This window comes from Pteropus vampyrus, unplaced genomic scaffold, assembly GCF_000151845.1.
Source record: "Pteropus vampyrus isolate Shadow unplaced genomic scaffold, Pvam_2.0 Scaffold545, whole genome shotgun sequence".
In the NCBI taxonomy this organism is placed as follows: Eukaryota; Metazoa; Chordata; class Mammalia; order Chiroptera; family Pteropodidae; genus Pteropus; species Pteropus vampyrus.
This window is the reverse complement of record NW_011889326.1, coordinates 425,339-447,871: the sequence shown is the minus strand read 5'-3', so window position 1 is coordinate 447,871 and position 22,533 is coordinate 425,339. Positions and strand designations below refer to the sequence as shown.

The 22,533-nt window shown below is 35.2% G+C and overlaps 1 protein-coding gene and 1 pseudogene across 5 annotated transcripts in view; one reads left to right on the top strand and one right to left on the bottom strand.

Moving 5' to 3' along the window:
• Positions 1–22,533, bottom strand: part of USP15 (ubiquitin specific peptidase 15) — a 113,478-nt gene that overhangs the window by 78,966 nt on the left and 11,979 nt on the right. For all 5 annotated transcript variants that reach the window (XM_011383839.2, XM_011383840.2, XM_023525269.1 and 2 more), the window contains exons 2-3: positions 15,016–15,143; positions 1,635–1,765 (exon numbers count right to left, since the gene is read on the bottom strand). In XM_011383839.2, the coding sequence (XP_011382141.1) occupies positions 1,635–1,765; positions 15,016–15,143 (259 nt within the window). The remainder of the gene's footprint in view (positions 1–1,634; positions 1,766–15,015; positions 15,144–22,533) is intronic.
• LOC111733270 lies at positions 1,774–4,599 on the top strand (annotated as a pseudogene).

Sequence of the window (22,533 nt, the reverse complement as noted above, 5' to 3'; positions counted from 1 at the left end):
TGGGTGGCAATCGCTGGGGATCATTTTTGAGGCTGCCTACCACAGTCCGCCCTCTGGTCCCCAGTAAGACACATTCCCTCCCCCACAAGATGCAAAATATACTCACGACCCCTGCAAAGGCTCCCACTAGTCTCATCTCATAACATTAACTCAAAGTTCAGAAACTTTTCATCTCTATTTGATCCAGGTGTAGTGAGGATTCCCGGATATAGTTCCTTAAGCATCTTGTGTATAGTTCCTTTTGATCTACAGACCTGTGAACTAAGTTTTCTGTCCCACATATGCCAAAATTGTTAATTTAGCAACTTTGTAGCATCAATTCCAAATAAACCCAAACATGGTTTGGTCTACTAGAGGTTTATGCTCTTAAACAAGGGTATGTAATACCCTTTTTAATCATTTTCAAATGGAAAAAATCCCAGATAAATAATTATGTGAGTCAGAGATTCTGGTTCTCTCCCCAATCTTTCTCTCCACTCCCCTCCCCACATGAATACACTATCAAACACTTGTATAAGGTTGGCAGATCTACTTTAAGCAATTGGTATTATTCTACTATGGTAATACCCTCACTTTTATAAATGACTTTGTAGTTCCAAAAGTAAAAAAATTGGTAATTTTTAATGCTTCCAGACTATAATTGTAAAACTTTAAAATAGAAAAGAAAAATATCTGCATTTTCAAGTTTTTAAAAAAATTTGTTGCAAAATATTTCAACTTTTAGTTTCATTATTTTCTAATTGTTTTATCAAAAAGCAGTGCTCCACAGTGGTTAAGAAAGCAGAGTCAGGCTGACATAGTTTGTAAACTGATGTGACTTTCTAAAAAAGGCCCTCAATCTCTACTCCTGTTCTCATTTCTACATCTATAAAATGGAGATAATAATACTTAATTCATAAGGATTTTTTGAGAATTAATTAGTTAATTATGTATACAGTAGGAACCTCTTATCCATGGAGGGTATTTCCAGGACCCTCAGTTTATGCCTGAAACCATGAATGGTACCGAATCTGTGTATACTATGTCCCCCTCCCCCGCCACACACAAAGTTTATTTATAAATTAGGCCTAGTAAGAGATTAACAACAATAACCAATATAAAATAGAACAATTATAACAATATACTGGAATAACCATTGTATGAAAGTAGTCTCTGTCTCTCTGATAACCAATCTGATGACTGAAACAGCTACTAAATGACTAATGTGGGCAGGTAGCATATATAGCATGGATACGCCAGACAAAGGTATAATTCATGTCTCAAACAGGATGGAGCAGGAGAGTGTATGATTTCATCACACTACTTAGAATGACATGCAATTTAAAACTTAAGAATTGTTTATTTCTGGAATTTTTCCATTTAATATTTTTGGATCACGGTTGACCGCAACTAACTGGAACTACATAAAGCAAAACCACAGACAAGGAAGGATTGCTGTTAAGTGTTTATAATAGCAGGTGGCCTATAAGAAAACCCTCTATATGTGTTAACCGTTGTTATTATTATACAGTGTACAGTAACATTTTTACGGTCTTTTTCTCAATGATAATTGATGAGGCTTCGCAATTATTAGATTAACAATAAAATGTGAATTTTTTAAGAAAAAAATTTTTATTGTTATTTTTAATATGTACCTTTCGTGCTATTGGTTCCTGACCTTCCATCAATGTGTACCAGCTGACAAGTTTATTCCAGCCCTCAGTTGGCAATAGTATGTAATCCAATTCATCAATAAGATGCTCCTTAAGTGACTGGGCATCACCATCTGCAAAGGAAAAACAAGCTCAATAAAAAAAAAAAAAGACTGTATATCTCTCAATACTTTCGTTGTGTAAATTCCAAATTACTTAAATTGACGAAGACTTATTTAAATGTTTCAATGAGTTGTGAAGAAAGTTCTGAAGAGGTTCACACCTAAATCTACATATTCCAACATAAACTTGCTTGAAGTTCCAATGCTTAGCATTCGTTAACAGGATTTAAAAACTTAAATTTTCTTTTATTAGGCTCTTAAAAATAAAATAAGCTGTAATTATTAGCCAAGGGACCTGAAAGAAGAGTTTCCCAAATATGCTCAGCATTGGAGATCCCTAACATGGTTATAGTGGTCATTCTAGCATTAGGTGATGAAGGAAGCTCAGAAACAAATCAATAACCTTTACAATGACTCAAAAGCACGTGGGACTCCTTCTAAACCATGTGACTCCCTGGAAACCATGACAGAAATCACAAAAGGGCATCCTGTGAACCAACTCATTACTCCAGAAGGCCCATGATCTAGACTCCTTCTCAGATCTAAAGTAGTAGTTTTTCCGATGCGATTCTATGATTCATTTTCAAAATTCTAGTTAAATTAAAAATTTAGTACAAGGCAAGCCAGAGGTATAGAAGCAATACTTACATCACAGTCCTAAATGGAGATTCATTTATTATTATCTGGTCCTTTACTTTAATTTCCAAAGTACAGAAATAGTTTATTGGGTTATATACAACATAAAGGAGATTTTCTCATTCTGAGCTAGTCTTAACAAACATGAGAAATCAAAATGTTGTTGGTAGCATTTCAATAATGAGAACATATTATTCTTAATAGATATAACAATATAAATCAAGAAGCAGGAAAAATGCTGAAGGGATTAAAGAAAATTATTCTATCTAGGATCAATCTACAGTCATAGAATCATATTAAACTTTGAGAAAACTATGGTTCATATACAGCACAAAATGGGAAATTTCCGAATCATTTATAGTACAGACTTCAATAGCAGATGCCAACTGTTAATTTTTAAGCTCAGTTTTTTTAAACCTTAGTTGTAATTTTTAAATTCTTGATGATAATTTGCAAGAGATTATTTTCAGAACCTTCTGAAGGTGAAAGAAACTTAAATATTCTAAATCCCTGTATGAACAATGTACTATTGAGACATAATACAGTAGATAACGGGTTCTTCCAGTGGGGGCCCTCTCCATAGGTCCCAGCATCTCAGGTGGCAGGAGGAGCAGCAAGATGCCAAGCAGCTCAGCTCTGTGAAGGCTCTTGCCAGGCTATGGCCTGCTGGCACCCAGCACATAGCCGCTCCACCGCCATGATGTCCAAGAGGAAGGTCAGCTCTGCCAAGGGGTTGGTGAACAAGGAGCCCAAAAGAAGGCTGGAGAGGATATCAGCTAAACCTGCTCCTGCAAAAATGGAAACAAAGCCAAAAAAGGTGGCAGAAAAGGATAAATCTGCAGACAAAAAAAAGTGCAAAAAAAGGGAAAAGGGGAGCAAAGGGATAACAGGCCAAAGTGGCCAACCAAGAAACAAAAGATCTACCTGCAGAAAACACAGACTAAAAACCAGGAGAGCCCAGCCTCTCTGATGAAGGAGAGAAAGAAGCCAAGTCTGATTAATATCATATACCATGCCTTATCAGTGGTCTGTCTCCTTTCTTGAACAATCCAGGGGAATATTTTTATCAACTATTTACGAAGTTCAAGTTTTTTAGTAGCTCTAGAAACATTTTTAAGGAGGGAATTCTACCTCACCCCATTTTTTAAAATGTAAATGCTTTTTTAAAAGAGTTGAAATTATTTGCTGGTTGTTTATTGTTTAGTACAACCAAAAAAATAGTGGGATATTGAATACGGGAGGCTTTGATTGCTTGGGTGTCAGTTTAACGTTCCATAAATGGGGGCAGTTTTTACATCCTATAATACAAGAACACTAAATGGCAATTTGGAGTTAGTCGTGCATTTAACATGTCTTGAACATTTATAAATTATTTCTACTCCATGTTTTTGGTAGAACTGTTTCCTCTAAAGGAAACCACTCCTTGATCTTGGCTCTCCCTGTCAGAATTTTGCGCCCTCTGTAACATTTTTGGTCATGGTAGTCGTTTTCCTAGTAACTTTGTTAATGGGCTCTGAAAAATTGCAAATTTGATATGTACTATATATATTAAATTGTGACTTAGTAACAGCGTACCAACATTTGGAGGTATTGGTACTTGACACTCTATTACAGAAAATTAGCCTCCAAATTTTAAGCTGGAAAGTCGCTGGAATAACTGTTTAGAAAAGAATCACAACTATATGACTTTTTAGACTTTTTGCACGTACGTTAAGAATTGTGTATAAACTAAAATGTCCATGTACTTATCTTAAAAACCACCAATAAAAATCTTGATTAAGGAAAAAAAGAATACAGCGGATAACCATGATATCTCAGACAATCCTCAAAACAATATTATAAGATAGGCATCTCCATTTTAGATTAGAAAATATTAGGGAAATTGAGTAACTCGTCCAAGATCATACATACAGAAAATTGCAGGTACAGTGAAAGGTATTATTAAAAACCCTGTAATCTCAATTGATTTCCGAAATACTATTATGAAGTAGATATCTCCATTTTTATTAGTAAATGGATTCAGGTATTGATATACCTGCCCAAGGTCACAAAGACAGAAAATTATACAGATTGGATTACAACACAAACACATTTACCCTATCATCCATTTTTTTTCACTCTAACAAACTGCCTCTAAGAACGCTGAGAAAATTAAAAAGTTTAAAATTAAGACTTCTATGCTCTTTTCCACAATAATTTAAGAGTTTGGGTAAATGATTTTATTCTGTAACAGAACCTAAGTAATAATTTGTATCTAGTGTACAAAATAAAATTATCATTTTTATGGGGGGAGAATACCTCTAAACAAAAAATAGCTGATATTTGATATATAATTGATATACAATAAACTGCACGTATTTAAAATGTACAAATTTGATATGTTTTGACATATCAATACAAGTGTGAGATCACCACCACTGCCAAAATGATGAAGACATTCATCACCCCCAAAGTTTTCCTTGTAGCTCTCTGTAATCTCTCCTTCTCGTCCATCCAAGGTCCACCATCCTGTCCCTAGAAAACCACTTATCTGTGTTTTGCAACTATAGACTATTTTGCATGTTTTAGAATTTTATATAAAAACTGTGTCTGCTTTCCATTACTAAAAGCAAATTTGCATTTTCTAGATTCTTATAAAAATAGAACATACTGTTTTCTTTGGCTTCATTTATGCTGCATAATTATCTTGAGATTCATTCATATTTTTATATATCAATAGTTCATTCGTTTTAATTGCTGAGTAGAATATGAATATACTATAATTTGTTTATCCATTCAGCTGTTGGATGGGCATTTTAGGTTGTTTCCAATTTTCTTATAATAACACTGGTATGAATATTCGTGTTCAAGTTTTCATATGGATACATGCATTCATTTTGGGAGGGTAAATACCTAGGAATGGAACAGCTAATTCCTACAGTAAATGAAGGTTTAGCTTTTAAGGAAATTCCCAGACTATTTCATTCCCAGAAACAGTGTTAAGAAAGTTCTACTTGCATCCTTGTCAACACTTGGTATGGGTCAGTCTTTTAAATATTAATCATGTTAATACATGTATAGTGGTACCTCACTGTGGTTTTAATTTCCATTTATCTAATGACTAATGATGTTATCTTTGCATGTGCTTTTTGAAAACTCTATCTTCTCTGGTGACATCTGTTCAAATCTTTTGCCCATTTTTTCCACAAAGCTTTATGCTTTCTTAATACTGTTTCAAGAATTCTTTATTCTATATACAAGTCTTTTATCAGCTAGGTGGTTTGCAAATATTTTCTTCCACACTGTGGTTTTACCTTTTCATTCCCTTAACAGTGTCATTTGAAGTAGGTTTTATTACTGATACAACATAATTCATCAATATTTTTCATTTATCAAAGAAACTTTATTAAATTTTCTTTATATCATATTTAAGAAATCTTTGCTTAACACAATGTCATAAATTTTTTTCCTTTTTCTATAAGTTTTATAAGTTTTGGGTTTTACATTTAGGTATGTGATTTGTTTTCAGATAATTTTGTATATGGTACCAGATATGGATCAAAATTCAAGGTTTTTTTTGCAAACGGATACTTAATACTCGAGCAGCATTAGTTTAAAAGACTATCCTCCCTTCATTGAATTTCTCCTTACATCTTTGTCTAAATTCAATTGACTATGAAGTTCCACTCAAGACGGTGGAGTAGGTAAACGCTATGCTTGCTTCCTCTCACAATCACATCAGAATCACAACTAAACTACAGAACAATCATCATTGAGAATTACCTGATTTCTAGTTGAAGATAAGTCTTATAACTAAGGATACATGGATGAGGCCACACAGAGACTGGTAGGAGGGGCAGAGACTCAGAAGGAGTGATTAAATATCGGAAGAGCTGTCTGGGCTACGGAGGTCCACCCTGAGAAGCAATGGGTCCCAGCCCCACACTAGGCTCCCCAGCCTACGGTTCCAGTGCCAAGAGAGAATTTCCCACAACTTCTGGCTGTGAAAACCAGCAGAGACTGTGGCTGAGACTAACCAAGGGCAGCTAGAGTCACAGCCATACCTCTTACAGGTCCTGCACATGGACCTGCTGATTGACTCACTTGCTCTGAGTTCCAGCACTGGGGCAGCAGTGTGAAAGGCGCCAGGGACATACAGGGAGAAACTAAATTGTCTGGCTTTGGGGAGAGAGCCGGAGGGGTAGACAAAAGTACTAGTAGAATCAGTGCTCCTTTACTGAGGCATCCCCACCACCCAGCATGCAAATATAGACAAGTACCATGTCTGAGTCTCCATCAACCTGGCTAACACTGTTCATCCTGCCTTGTTGATTCCTACAATCCCATCATACCCAAGTTGTAGGCTCACTCTAGATACTTCCAGTGGCTTTTCCATACAAACAGCCTGTCTGGGCTCATGCTACAGACTTTTCCAAAATCTCTCAAAAAGACACAAACCCCGAAAAAGCAGCATCTGGCCTCAAGGTGCCCCATACCTCTTGTTGAGTGGCCCCAAGGCTCAGCCCTAGTGACAGCCAGCCTTAGTACACAGCTCAGCCTCTCTCAGCCACCTCTAAGCCCAGTGGCAACCATCTGCGGATCACTTTGTAGCTCATACCAAGTGGCCCTGGGAAGGGCATAGGCAGTGGCTGACCTTGGCTTGCAACGACCCCCTTCCAAAAAGCCCCAGAACTAATACACTGGGTGGTCAGTTTCGGACCACACCAGAGCACCACTCAAGCACCTCCGCAAATAACACACCAAAAGGGCAGACTAGGCAGGCACCAGACCTCTGCTAAGGTGAATCATGCCCCTCCACTGTAGTCACAGCCAGTCCTCACAACCAATCAGCATGAGAGTCAATCCTACTGCCTTGGAAACAGTAGCCGAAACTCAATTACAACAGGAAGGCGCATACAACCAACACAAGGGACACGCCTGGGGTATCTGGCTCAGGAGATCAGTGAGACTGTGCCACTGGGCCCATCGGACACCTATTATATATATAAGGACACTCTACTAAGACTGGGAGATACAGCGGCTCTATCTAATACAGAGAAACAAACACAGAGAGGTAGCAAAAATAGGAGACATAGAACCATGAAAGAAGAAAACAAAGTTCCAGAAAAAGAACTAAACAAAGTGAAGACAAGCAATCTGTCAGATGCAGAGTTCAAACCACTGGTTATAAGGATGTTCAATGATCTCAGTGAGAACTTCAACGAAGACATAGGAAACATAAAAATGGAAATCAAAACATAAAAAAGAATCAGTCACATAAATGAAGAACAGAATTAACTGAGATTAAGAATACATTTGAAGGAATCAACAGATTAGATGAAGCAGAGGTTTGAATTAGCAATGTGGAAGATAAGGTAACAGAAAACACCTAATCAGAACAGCAATAAGAAAAAAGAATCCAAAATATGCAGATAGTTTAAGGGGCCTCTGGGGCAACATCAGTGTACCAAGATTCATATCACAGAAGTACCAGAAGGAAAAGAGAGCAAGGGAATGGAAATGTATTTGAAGAAATAATGACAGAAACCTTCCCTGACCTGTTGAAGGAAACAGACATACAAGCCCAGGAAGTGCAGAGTCTAAAACAAGATGAACCCAAAGAGGCTCACACCAAGACACATCATAATTAAAATCCCAAAGTTTAAAGACAAAGAGAGAATCTTACAAGCACCAAGAGAAAAGCAGTTAGTCACCTACAACGGAGCACCCATAAGACTGTTAGCTGATTTCTGCACAGAAACTGTGCAAGTCAGAAGAGACTGGCACGAAACAGTCAATGTGATGAAAGGGACCTACAATCACGATTACTCTGCCCAGCAAAACTATTATTTGGAATTGAAGGACAGATAAAGAGCACCAGAAAAGAAAAAGCTAAAGGAGTTCACCACTACCAAACCAGTATTATAAGAAATGTCAGAGGGACTTCTTTAAAAAGAAAAAAAAAGTTCAAAAATAGGAATAATAAAATGGCAATAACTACATATCTATCAACAATTCTTTAAATGTAAATGAATTAAATGCTCCAATTAAAAAGACAGACGGTAGCTGAATGGAGAAGAAAACAAGACCCTTACATATACTGCCTACAAGTGACTCACTTCAGATCAAAAAACAGACAGACTGAAAGTAAAGGGATGGAAAAGATATTTCATGAAAATGGACACAAATAAACAAACAAACAAAAGCTGGAGTAGCAAGACTTAACACAAGACATAAGACTTTAAAACAAAGGCTATATCAAGAGACAAAGAAAGACCTAATAATCCCACTCTGGGTGTTTATCCAAAGAAATCCACAACAGTAGTTCAAAGGGACATATGCATCCATATGTTCACTGCCTCATTATTTACAAGAGCCAAGAAATGGAGGCAATCTGGTTGCCCATCAATGGAGGAAAGGATAAACAAGAGGTGGTACATATATACAATGGAATGTTACTCAGCCATCAGCTGTAAGAAAGAATGAAATCTTGCCTTCTGCAACAATATGGATGGACCTAGAAGGTACTGTGCTGAGTGGAGTAAGTCAGATAGAGAAAGACAAATGTCATATGATTTTACTTATATGCAGAATCTAGAGAATAGGATAAATGAACAAACAAAAACAGAAACATGCACATAGATACAGAGAACATTTTGATGGTTGCTGGACTGGGGGCAGAGTGGAGGGGGGCAAGGAATTAAGAGGTACAAACTGGTAGTTAAAAATAGTCACAGAGAGATGGGAAAAAATAGCGTAGATGACAGAGGCTTTGTTCATCCCTCTTGCGACCAAATCAAAGCTGTGACAGAAACACGGAGCAAACAGCAAGGAAAGTCACCTGGGATCTAGATGAACAGAAGCCCTACAGCCAAGGAGAGAAATAATTAATCAAACTGCAAAGGTAGAAGGTAGGAGGGGGCAAAGACATGAGGCTGCCCAGTCCTGAGCAGCTGAGCAGGACAGAGGCTACGGGCAGCAGCAGCTGGCAGCTGCAGATGCCTCTTAAAGAGGCTGTGTCCGCAAGTGGACTTTCGCGTTGACAGGCCTGCTTGCTCTTGAACACCAGCACCGGTTGGCTGCACAGGAGGCACCAGGGACTTACAGGGGGACAAAGAATTGTTGGAGTGAGGACCAGAAGTGAGGCTCTCTCCAGGGCAGCAGGGCCAGCCGTATCCATTGTTCCTCTGTTGAGCCCTCCCTCCCCTGCTCAGTGTGTAGATGCAGAACTGCCATAACTGAGCCCTCATCAAACTGGATAACAGAGGTCCTCCGCCCAGAGGATTCTCTGAAATTCCGCCTCCCCTATCTTGTGACCCCACCCAAGCCACATCTAGGTGTGTCTTCAGCAAGTCTGGTGCTTCCTGCTGAGCAGCACCAAGACTCAAGCTGGTCTGGGTTTCTGGTGTGGCCTTTTGAGGCAACTATAAGCACAGCATCTGTGGATTGCTTGCTGAATCTTAACAGATGGCTCTGGAGGGGCAGAGGGTGGGGCTAAACTTGGCCTGCAGCTGAATCCCTCAGGATTGTGCTACCGGACACATGCTACACAAAACCGAGCTAATAAGACTGGGAGACTTAGAAGAGCTGTGCTTAGCACAAAGAAACAGACGTGGAAAGGTAGTCAAAATGGAAAGACAGAGAAGTAGAAACCATATGAGAGGACAAAACGGAGATCCAGGAATAATGGAGTCAAGCAATCTAACAGATGCAGAGTTCAAAACACTGGTTATAAAGATGCTCAATGAACTCAGGGGAAGTGTAAATGAATTCAGTGAGAATTTTAACAAAGAGATAAAAAATATAAAAATGGAAATGAAAATTATAAAAGGGAACCAGTCAAAAATGAAGAACACATTATCTAAGATGAAGATGGAATAAACAGTGGATAAAGAAAAAGGATCGAACCATTGATAATAGAAGATGGGGAAGCCAAGGACACTCAATCAAAACAGCAAGAAAAAAGAAACCAAGATTATAATAATTTCAGGAGCCCATGGGACACAATTAAATGTAAAAATATCCATGTCATAGGGGTACCTGAAGAAAAACAAGAAGTTGAAGAGCTATTTGAAGAAACAATGATGGAAAACTTCCCTAACCTGGTGAAGGATATAGACATACTACCCCAGGAAGCTCAGAGAGTCCCAAGAAAGAAGAACCCAAAGAGGCCCTCACCAAGACACAGCATAATGAAAATGCCAAAGGTTAGATACAAAGAGAGAATCTCGAAAACAGCAAGAGAAAAGCAGTTAGTTACCTACAAGAGAGCACCCATGAGACTGGCAGCTGATTTCCCAAAAGAAACCATGCAGAACAGAAGGGCTTGGCACCATATTTAAAGTGATGAAAACCCTGGATCTATTACCAAGAATACTTTATCCAGCAAAGCTATCAGAGTCGAAGGACAGATAAAGAACTTCCCAGACAAAAATAAGCTAAAGGAATTCATCAACACCAAGACAGTATTACAGGAGGGACTTCTTTAAAAAGAAAAAAACATGTATCAAGAACAGGAATAAAGAATGCTAATAACTACATTCCTATCAACGAGTACCTCAAATAGGAAATTAAGTGCTCTAACTAAAAGAAAGAGTGGCTGAATGGATAAGAAAACAAGACCCCTACATATGCTGCCTACAAGAGACTCACTTCAGATTAAAAGATGCACACAGACTAAAAGGAAGGGGATGGAAAAAGATATTGCCTTGATGGACCTAGAGGGTAATAAGCTGAATGAAATGAGTTGGATAGAGAAAGACAAATACTGCATGACTTCACGTGCATGTGGAATCTAAAGAAGAAAATAACAACAACAACAAAAACAGAAATAAACTCATAGATACAGAGAATATTTTGAGGGCTGCTAGATGGTAGGGGTTTGGGGAAAACAGAGAAAAAAGGCAAAAGGATTAAGAAGTACAAATGGATAGTTGCAGAAGAGACATGGAGATGTAGAGTGTAGCATGGGGAAGATGGTTAATAACGTTTAGTGGGGTGATCGCTTTTTGAGTTATGTGGATCTCTGATCATTATGCTGTACAACTGAAACTGGTATATTATTGCATGCCAACTATAATTGAAAAAAACTAATTGAACTGTACAATGTAAATATGAGTAACTAATTGTCTATTATATTTCAATAAAGTCAGAAAAAAATGAAAATAAATAAAAACAGTCACGGAGATGTACAGCATGGAGAATATAGCCAGTAGCCTTGTAGTTAATTATGTATGGTGTCAGATGGGTTCTAGATTTATCTAGATGATCACTTTGTAAGTTATATAAGTGTCCAATCACTATTGTATGCCTGAAACTAATATAATAATGTATGTCAAGTGTAATTGAAAAAAAATTTTTTAAATAAAATTAAAAAATAATAAAATAAAACCAATTGACCATATCCATTTGGATATACTTCTCGATTCCCTAATCTATTCTACTGATTCTTATCTCACATCATACAGAAATAGTAACTTAAAGTTGATCAAAGACATAAATGAAACAGCTAAAATTATAAAACTCTTATAAGTTTAAATCTTTTATGACTTTGTATTAGGTGATGCTTTCTGACACCAAATCTCAACCAAAAAGCAACCAAAGGAAAAACAGGTAAATTAGATTTCATCAAAATTAAAAACTTGTGCTTCAAAGGTACCACCATTAAGGAAGTAAAAGATAGCCTATGGCCATACCACCCTGAACGTGCCCAATCTCGTCTGATCTCGGAAGCTAAGCAGGGTCAGCCCTGGTTAGTACTTGAATGGGAAGAAAGTTAAAGACAATCCATAGAATGGGAGACAATTTTTAGAAATCATATATATAATCAGGGGCTTAGTATCAGAATATGTAAAGAAGCTTTAAAACAAAACAATTAAAAGACAAATAACCCAATTCAAAAATAGGCACTGGTTCTGAACAGACATTTCTCCAAAAAAAAAAAAAAAAAGATATACAGGTAATACAGATAAGATACTTAACATCATTAATCACTAGGGAAAGAGAAATCAAAATTGCAACAAGATAACATTTCACACCTATTAGGATGGCTATAATAAAAGGACAAGCAATAATAAGGGTTAAGTGTTGACAAGGATGCAGAGATATTGAAACCCTCATATATTGTTGGTGGGAATGTAAAATGGTGTAACTATTTTGGAAAACAGTCTAATAACTCCTTAAATAGTTAATTCCATGTAACATACCCAAGAGAAATGAAAATACACATCTATACAAAAATCTGTACATGAATGTTCATAGCCAGAGAGTGAAACAAACACAATGTCCATCAACTGATGAACAGATAAATGAACTGTGGTATATCCAGACAATGGAAAATTATTCATGCATAAAAAGGAATGAAATACTGATTCACACTACATGGGTGGCATTTGAAAACTGTGCGCTAAGTGAGAGAAGTCAAACATTAAAAGCCACATACTGTATGATGCTATTTAGACAAAATGTCTAAAATAGGCAAATCTAAAATAGAGACAGAAAGTAGATTTGTAGTTGCCTAGGGCTGGGGGTTCTGAATGCGGATGACGTGTGAATTGCTAATGAGCATGAAGTTTCTTCCTGGGGTGATGAAAATGTGGAATTAGATGGTGGTGATGGTTGCACGACTTTGTAAATTTACAAAAACCCACTGAATTGTATAATTTAAATAGATTAATTTTATGGTATATAAATTTCCTCTCCAATTTTTAAAAGTCTACTAGGAATAGGAATTGTGTTGAATTTATAGATTGAGTGGGGAAATTCAACAGTACTGAGTCTTTTGATCCACTAACATGATTTCTCTAATTACTTAGGTTTTAATTTCTCTCAGCAAAGTCTTATAGTTTTCAGTGTACATATTTTGTTAAATTTATCCATCCCTGTTCCTTTGCTGGCTGTAGCCCGAGGCCTCTCTCTCTTTCTAGAGGATTCCTGTCTTCCTTCTCACATGGTCCCCTACATTTTGAAATTAGCAATGATGCACTGAATTCATCTCATGCTTTGACTCTCTTTTTCAGCCACCAGCCAGAGAAAACTCTGCTTTTAAAGGGCACATATGATTAGATTAAGATCACTGGGGAAAATTCCCCTTTTGTTGGATAACAAATAATCATGGTCATGATATCTCATCCTATTCACAGACTTTACCCATACTCAAAGGAGATGTGACTATACAAGATTGAAGATTACTGGAGGTCAGTCTTATAATTCTGCTTTTACCACAACATGGCATTTATCTTTTTCAATCTCCTACTTATTAAATCAAATCTTGTAGTCTCTACCTACAATTAGGGTGTTTACATTTAATGTGATTATTCACATTGCTGGGTTTAATTCTACCATCTTGCTATTTATTTTGTATTTGTTTCATTTGCTGTTCGTTCCTTTTATCCACTTAAAAATTTTTTAAAAAATATTTCTAATTATGCATATTTTTTTGCTTTTTTGCATGCCCGGTAATATTTGGTTGGATCCAAGACATTAAATTTGATCTAGTTGGATGCTGGATATTTTTTTCCTATAAATACTCTTGCATTTTGTTTGAGATACAGTTAAGTTACTTGGAAATAGTTTGATGCTTTCAAATTAGAAGGACACGAGAATTAACTCTACCCTATTACAGAGGCAAAACTATTCTCAGTAGTCTACCCTGTAAAATACAAAGTTTTCCACTCTGGCTGCAGTGAATACATTATTCTTGGTCCCTCTCATATGACCTCCAATGATTGGTCTTCTAATTTTTGGGGGTGGTTCTTTCCCTAGCCTTCAGGAGCTTCCTCACAAGCATGCACTAATCAACAGTCAGCTGAAGACTTGAAAGAGACCCTCTGTATATCTCTAGGTCTCACTCTCTCTCTGCACTGCTTATTCCTCTCTGGTAGTCTACCCTGAAAACTCTGGCAGCCTTGGTCTCCTTGGACTCCAAACTCTTTCCTCAAGTACAGGAGACTGCCAAGCTCTGCAATCTGTGCTGTGTCTTGAAAACTCTCAGTGCAATAAGCTGAGGCAATCACAGGGCTCACCTCATTTGTTTCATAACTCTCAGGGATCACTGTTCTTTGTTGCCTGAGTTGCCTAATGTCCAATGTTTCAAAATCTGTTTCATGTAGTTTGTCAGGGTTTTAGTTTGTTCAAGTAGAAAGATAAATCTGGTCCCTGTTACTATATCATGGCCAGAAATGGCAGTTCTGCTACTTAGGTTTTAGTTTCCTTAAGTGTAAATGAAAGGTATAAAAGAGCTAGCAAGTAGTGAGGGTTGTAGAAGATTAACGCAAAAATCCAAGAATGTAAACATACATCAGTGCTCCTCAACTTAAAGAAAAAATGTCATGTGTCTATTAGGAAAAACAATATACAACACAGCATTTTCCGAAAATAATAAGATAGTGAGTGCTTTCTAATTTACATTCTTTGTTTAAAGTTTTAAACAATTAACCCTTATTACATAATATATAAAAACAAAATTTGTCATGATACAGGATAGTAATTTTAACAGAAAAATTTGAGCTCATTAGGTCAAATCAACAATACAAAGGAATTTCTAACCTTTCAGTTTAGTTACATTAATATTTTCTATATTACATGTAGTGACTTTAATATATTGAAATGAACACATTTACAACTTGATTAAAAAAAGGAAATAATACCTTTGAGAAGTCCAGTGTTATCAATAGGTCCAGGATATACATTTTGATCTCCCATCTGATATTTGTCCCAACTGTCAAAGCCAACATATTTTTTCCACTGTTTGAACCAGCGACTATCAACTAGGTACCTAAAAAAGAAAAGAAATCAATAAAAGAAAAACTTGGAAATATAGGAACAACAGAGAAGCTACCTAATTTTGATATTTCATTTTGTATTAAAGTATGTGCTTACGTTAAAGATTACTGAGAATAAATACGATATCAAGTATTTGGAAGAAAAATATTTCACTTGTGTAAAGTATCATTTTTCAACTGTTCTATAAATATCCACTACTTGAGGATAAATACTGACATACACATTTTAAAAAATTTCTTAACAGCACTTTTTAAAAAATGCAAGTAATGTCTCTTCAATAAAAAATTTCCAATCGACCAAAAATTCAAATGGTAATCATAAAAATTAAAACAAATTATAAAATGCAATATGGTAAAATATAAATAAGAAAAATGGTTCTTTTGTAAAAACTTACAAATACAGTGTATTAATTTTATAGATTTTACTGTATCTTCTGGGGCTTAAGGAAAGTAACTATTAAAGGTTTGCAAGATTGATTATAATAATTATCAAAGTTTTAAAAAAACTTTAAAATTATCTTTACCAAAGTTAGTAACAATCTCTCTCTGTTTCTCATACAACAGTAAAACCTACTGGGACAAGGAAGATTGATTTCTGATTGATTGAAAAAGTCTGAGGCACTTAGTACTACAAGCATTACTGAAACTTATTTTCATCTTATTTTCTAATACCTAGAATTAGTTTCTCATCAGGTGACCAGTGACAGATAAAGTAAAATAGTGGTTCTCTAGCAAAGAGAGCATAAAAAAAATCATAAACCTAAAAATCTTTACAAATTTATTGACCATATATACCTATGAAATTCTGCTTTGCCCCGGTTCATTATAATTTTAAGTTCTTTTCCAGAAACAAATTCTCCACATATAACCGATTCAATCACAAACAAAATCAAAAGTAATAGTTTAACAAGTTGTTTAAAGCCCATGTGTATAATAATACTGGGTAACTAAGTTTTTAGGAGATCATCATTCTGATGTTTCTGTGCTTACTACATATAGTACTATAGGAATAAAATGCTATAGTTATGTCTGAAAATATCTGAAGCAAAGGCACCAACCTAACAAAACCCTACAATTCTTAAATATTCATCAATAATTTAATTCTCTACGAGTATGGCAGAATTTCTATACACGAGTACTCCAAACCCACTGTCAGGATTATGCAAGTGAAAGCCCCCAAATCATAAAATTTGAGATTTATGAGGAAAAAAGTTAGAGACTAAGTCATAAGAAAACCCTATTACTAAAACAAATGAAATAGATTAAACTAGCAATGACTTTATATGTTAAATTGATAATAAAGTAAATTATATTAAATTTTATTTCACCCACTAAAAATTTTTTAGACTTTCTCCTCTGCAATTTAACCAAGATATTTGGACATTTCATTTGCTTTCTTTGCAAATCAGTGCCATACTAAATGGCCTTTGCCCTATTCCATTCATCTCTTTTTCTGTCATTGTGCCAATTTTAAAGTGTCTTAATTACTTTAATTTTGATATTTTTTAGGGCAAGTTCCCCTTGCTTTTGGTGTTGCAAATTGTCTTAGCTATCTTTTTCCATTTGCTCTTCCATATGAATTTTAGAATCAGTTTATCAAGTTTCACAAAAAAAACCTGTTTAAGATTTTGATTGGAATTGTGTTGAATTTATAGATTAACAACACTATAATTTAAAATTTCATTTATAAAACTACACTTTAAAAACTATTTGTTGAATACTATCAAAATTCTATCTCTATGTATTTAAAAGATATTTCTACAATATGGGGCTTTATCTCCCAAAGTATTTAATGAATTCATCTGTGCTGCCGTGACATTTCTAGTTCTTGGAGTGACTATTTTCTGTATAATGATACTATTATGACAGACAACTCTGCCATTTAATGACTATTTCGCTGCTTTCAACACTAATTTTAACTGCAAAGAGTACCATATTTCTGTTACAGACCACCGCCTATATCTTACTTGTGTAATTTTGTAGTAATGAAACATGTAGGAAGTAGAAAAAATAGGAGCATCAATTACACAAATAATGTGTATTCTTAGGTGCACCCATGAAAGACAACAACATTAGATAAAATAGACAAATAAATGAAAAATTTTATTTCAAAACATTTACATAGATTTGTTGTCTGTAAAAACTCTACTCCTAATCCATGGATCTGCCAAAATCCCAATTCCTCAATTTGAACAGATAAAAGCCTAGAACAGAATTAACGGCTCACCAAGATTACAAATGAGTGAACAAAGACCTGAATTTATACATTCTCAACAGCACTCTTAATCTTTGGTATGCTATACGGGTCCAGATGATTCCAATTTCAGCTTAAGAGTTTCTTTTTAAATAGTTATAACTATTTGTGAAAATTGATATTTCATGGCTTTTATTTTCAGATTTCTAAGAAAGAATAAAAGTCATGAAATATTGATCTTCACAAGTTGTTATAACTACAATTTTGGGATAAAGACTAAAACCCTTAATACTGCATAACAGGTCTTATATGATCTGCTCTTTCCTACCTCTCTAGTTTCTCAGCTGGTATCTTATGCTGAGATCTAGCTGCAAGAGCCTTTTTTCAGTTTCTAGACACACAATTTTCTGCTTCATGGCTTCTTATGCCTAGAATATATTTTCCTCCTGCTCTCAATACCTAGTTAACTCCTATCATCTTCTAGATAGCCTAAATGTCACTTCGATAAGAAAGTCTTTCCATAAGCTTCTGTTTCCTCTCAGATGATTTGGGAAAAGAAAAACAAAATGGCAATCTCAGTCTTCTACATATAAAGTTACGAAAGTTACTTTTAATAATAACAAAATAACTAACCTTTGAGCTTTACTCTTGGGCCAGACACAAACATCTAAGCACTTTAATATATTGGTTCCTCTACTCCTTTAACTACCCAACCAGGTAGGCACTATTAAAACCTCATTAGCACATAGGAATTAAAACTTGCCCAAGGTTACAAAGCTAGTGCTAGGCCCATGATTAAGAAAATGTAGTACTGGCATAGGGAGAAGCAAAAAGACCAATGAAACAGCACAAAGAAACAAGAACCAGACTCATATATATGTGGAACTATGATGTATGCCAGAAGTATCATTACAAACTAGAAAGATCTGCCTTTGTACTGGCTATATACGAAAAACTATACGAAAAACTAGAGCCGAACCTTACATATGCACTAAGTTCTACTCTAATGCTTGTTTCAAAAAACTTGAATGTGTTAAACATGATTGATATATTAGGGAATAACACAAATTTCAGCATATGCTTAAGCACTACTTCACCCACAACCAGGGCGAAACTAAGGTGAGACGAGTAAGATGTCTATGGATTCTAACAGGGAGAGCCTCCTTAAATTTTATACCCTGGGTGCCTTGCTTGCCATCCACTAGTCCTAACGCTGAAACAAACACTAGGGGGGTGTAGAACATTACCCAGCTGTACTGAGCCACGCAAGAATGCACAAAACACACACTTCAAACATCTACCTAAATTCATGTGTGTTATGAGCCACATTCTCCATAACTGTAGTTACAACTTCTTGGCAGATTTCAGACAATCCTCCTTCTACCACTTCACAATAACTCATAAGCCGCAACCTTTCTGAATCCCACTTCCACAAGTAATCTTCATTTTTTTCCAAATAAAAATATCAACTTTATTATGGTATTCATGCATGTCTTAACCATTTAGCATGTGTAAAATTGTGCTACCATTTTTAAGTATTTTTTTTAATGTGTCACAAAATTTTTTTGAGTATGAAGCCCAGCCCCATTATCCCCATATGCCCTATGTTTTTTATTGCATGATTCTGCATATAGCATGGTGATTTTTAGGAACATATGCTGTGCTACAGAAGAATTAGCTGTGCAAAAAATAGTTGTATTAAAAATATAAATGTGAAAGCAAAAGTATAATTTAAAAAAAGATATGAGAAAATCCTTGTTACTTTAGAATATATGAAGAGTTAATACAAAGAGTAAAATAATCTTAAAGTTTGATAATCTTGCCAAGGTTAAAATGAGAAGCTATCTGTTGATCAACAGATACCACCAAGTAAAGAGATAAGACTGGGGAAGATACTTATACCACATGTAACCAACAAAGGATCAGGACACGTGAAGAATTCCTTTAATTAAAAAAAAAGAGAGAGAGAGAGAGAGAGAAAGCAATTCACAGAACAGAAAACCAGAATGACCTCTATACATGAGAAGATGGTGAATCTTATTAGCAATGGGAATACAAATTAACACAATACCATGCCATTCTCATGAAACTGGTGAACACACAAACATATGCATGCACATATGTCAACAATATTAAGTGTACAGAAGATGTGTAGTAACAGAAATTCATATACTGCCAAAGGGAATGTAAACTAGAACCCTCACTTTGGAGAATAATTTGGCACTATCTATTAAAGATGAGTATACCATAAAATCATGTATTGCCACTAAGTTTTATTCTATAGAAACTCTTGCACTTATCTACAATAATACAACTATAAGTACATACTGCAGTATAATTTCTAAGAATAAAAACTGGGAAAACCTTAATATCCACTATTCACACCAAGAAATATTGTACAAAAACTGAAATGAAAAATGCGACTACACGCATTCACATGGATAAATCTCAAAACTACAATGTTGAACAACAAAAAAGCTGCAAACGCATACATGTAATATAATACAAATATACTAAGATATAGATAAGCACACAGTGCAACACAGAAAACTGTAAAACATGGCCACAAATAATTCATAGTATTTACAGACCCATGTATATTAAAAGTATAAATAATAAAAATCAGTTTCAGGACAGTGACGCCCTCTGGCTATAGAGGGAAGGTGGGTGGGATTAGGGAAACATACAATGAAATTCAACTGTATCTGTAATGTTTCGTTTTCTTAAACTAAGAAGTATACACATTTTGTTGTTATTTTTCTTCGTACTCTTCTGTCTCCCTGAAGTATTACATTAAATATGATGTTTCCTATTTAATATAGAATGGTTTATATACACATCTTCATATATATGCACTAAAATGAAGTAGTCAAATGTATAGACTACAACGTTGAGGCCAACAAAACTGATAAAGTGAGAGTCAAAAAATGAAAAGAAATTTCAAGCATGAAGATAAGAAAAACAACCATAATACAACTTTGTGTTTTTTCTAAGTGGTATAAAAAAATACATACAGCAAAATGTATAAAATGAATAATTTAAAAATAAAATAAAATGAATAGTTTTAGTTTTACTATTTTTTAATTTGTAATTTTATATTATCTCATATTTATAATTTATATTATCTCTTCCAAACAGATGAGTTTGCATTAGATTTTAATTAAAAATTTACACAAGCTTTGAAAAATTTTCTTTGGAAAAATATGATTTATTTGACTTTCTAACATCAAATTATGATTGATATGTAGTAATGTATTCATTTTCAAGAAATTACTTCCTTTTAGTAACTAGACCAACCAGCAAGTAAGCCAGGAAAGTAAAAATAATTGGGTGACATAAGAAAAACAAAGTGCAGAAAGTAGATCAGCCTTTGATATTTGGGAATATAAGCAAAACAATCACTCTAAATCCCTAAAATTGACATATCTACTGATTTTAAGCTGATCAAACTTTAGTACCAAATATTACATATATAAAAGACTTGCAACCACATAAATTCATCTGAATATTAATGTAAGAACATCTAGATAGCTCTAGAGTAGTGATTAACTGCTTTGTGATAGACTAATTTCAATTTCTTGCACAAAGGAAACTATATCTTATGGACAAGACTAAAGGTGAAATATTTCTGAATAACACTGAGCCATCTGACTGTGTCCCCGTATAAAGAGCTATAAAGAAAATGTACCAAATATGATCAAGATCGCTTTATTTATGGTTGAGGCTTCTGGCTGTGGGTTAATTACTACTATTCCCTTCTGTTTCAGTGAATTACAAAATTTGATGAGAGTGCTTCATGCCATGATTCTCACACACTAATAATACATCAATATGAAAATAGTTTCATCATAATGTTAATATTACCTGTGTTCAAAAATTAAGGAAAATCTCATGGAGATTAAAGATCTATGGTCTTCAATTTCTCAAGTTCTTCAAAGATGATCTGCAATCCTTCGGTATGTCTACAGCCTTTTCTTTTCAATAATAATTTCAAATCTTTTCCAATCTCGTTAACTTTAACTCATTAGGTCAAACAGACAACCCTACTACCTACTTTTCGAAGAAGGCTGAAGCTTCAACTTTCTGTCCAACTCTTGCTCCACATCTTAATCTTACTTGATACCTTTATATATCAGTGGAGGATATAACCCTCCCTAAATACAAGACTAATATTTTTGTTCCAGTGTTTCGGGTTTAATTTCCTTCTGCCTCCTTGGAAACTTACTCCATTAATAGCCCCTGTCTCTATGTTTCTCTCTGTATCCTTTCTCTCTTTTTTCTTTCTCCACTCAGCTTATTAAAAGGGACAATTCTTTCCTCCTTTTCTCCCAAACCACTTCCCATTTCACATACTTATTTCCTCCTCTATCCACTCCCATTTTTCTGATTTGTCTTTGCAGCCAAGCTTATCCTTCTTCAAGTCTCACTTACTCTTCAACCTGGCAAACAGGTCTTCCTACCCCAATGGGCCCTCATAAGGGTCCTCACAAAGTCACCAATGACCACTCTAACAAACCCAAATGATCCATGACTTTATGTACTTTATCATTCCTTTTTAAAGTTAAACTCTGATTCTTTTTTTTTTTACAATCTTTTCTTCCTCTGCTTAAATGTTAGTATTCCACAGAGCTGTTATCTAATTTCTTCTTCTACTGTTCATCCTTTCCAACGATATTGTAATTCAGACCACTGATTCCAAAATCTGTATCCCAAGGCCAGTTCCCAAGTTCTTGAGCCATATTTCCAATTCCTACTAGTCCATGTCAACTTGGATTTATCAGACATTTCAACCTCGAGTTATCAATCATCTCACCTTCAAATGTACTCCTTCTCTAGTATTCCTTTAATAAATGTCATCAGTAATTTAACTTCCCAAGCCAAAAACCAGATTATCCTATATTACTCCTTCACCCCATAACATCTAGTAACCAAATCTGTACTTCTCCACTTCATTCTCAGAAAAGTACCTTAGTTCTGTACTTCCCATTCTCCATCATTTTTTCATGCCACAGATTACAGTAATAGCTGCTCAACTGTTTGTGCTTTAAGTGTGCTTGCTTCCAATTTATCCTCCATTCTGCTGCCACAGCCATTTTAAAAACACAAATATGATCATGTCACTTCTCTGTTTAAAATCCTAATTCACATAACAGAATATAAATGCTTTATATTTAAAGTTTTTTTTTTTT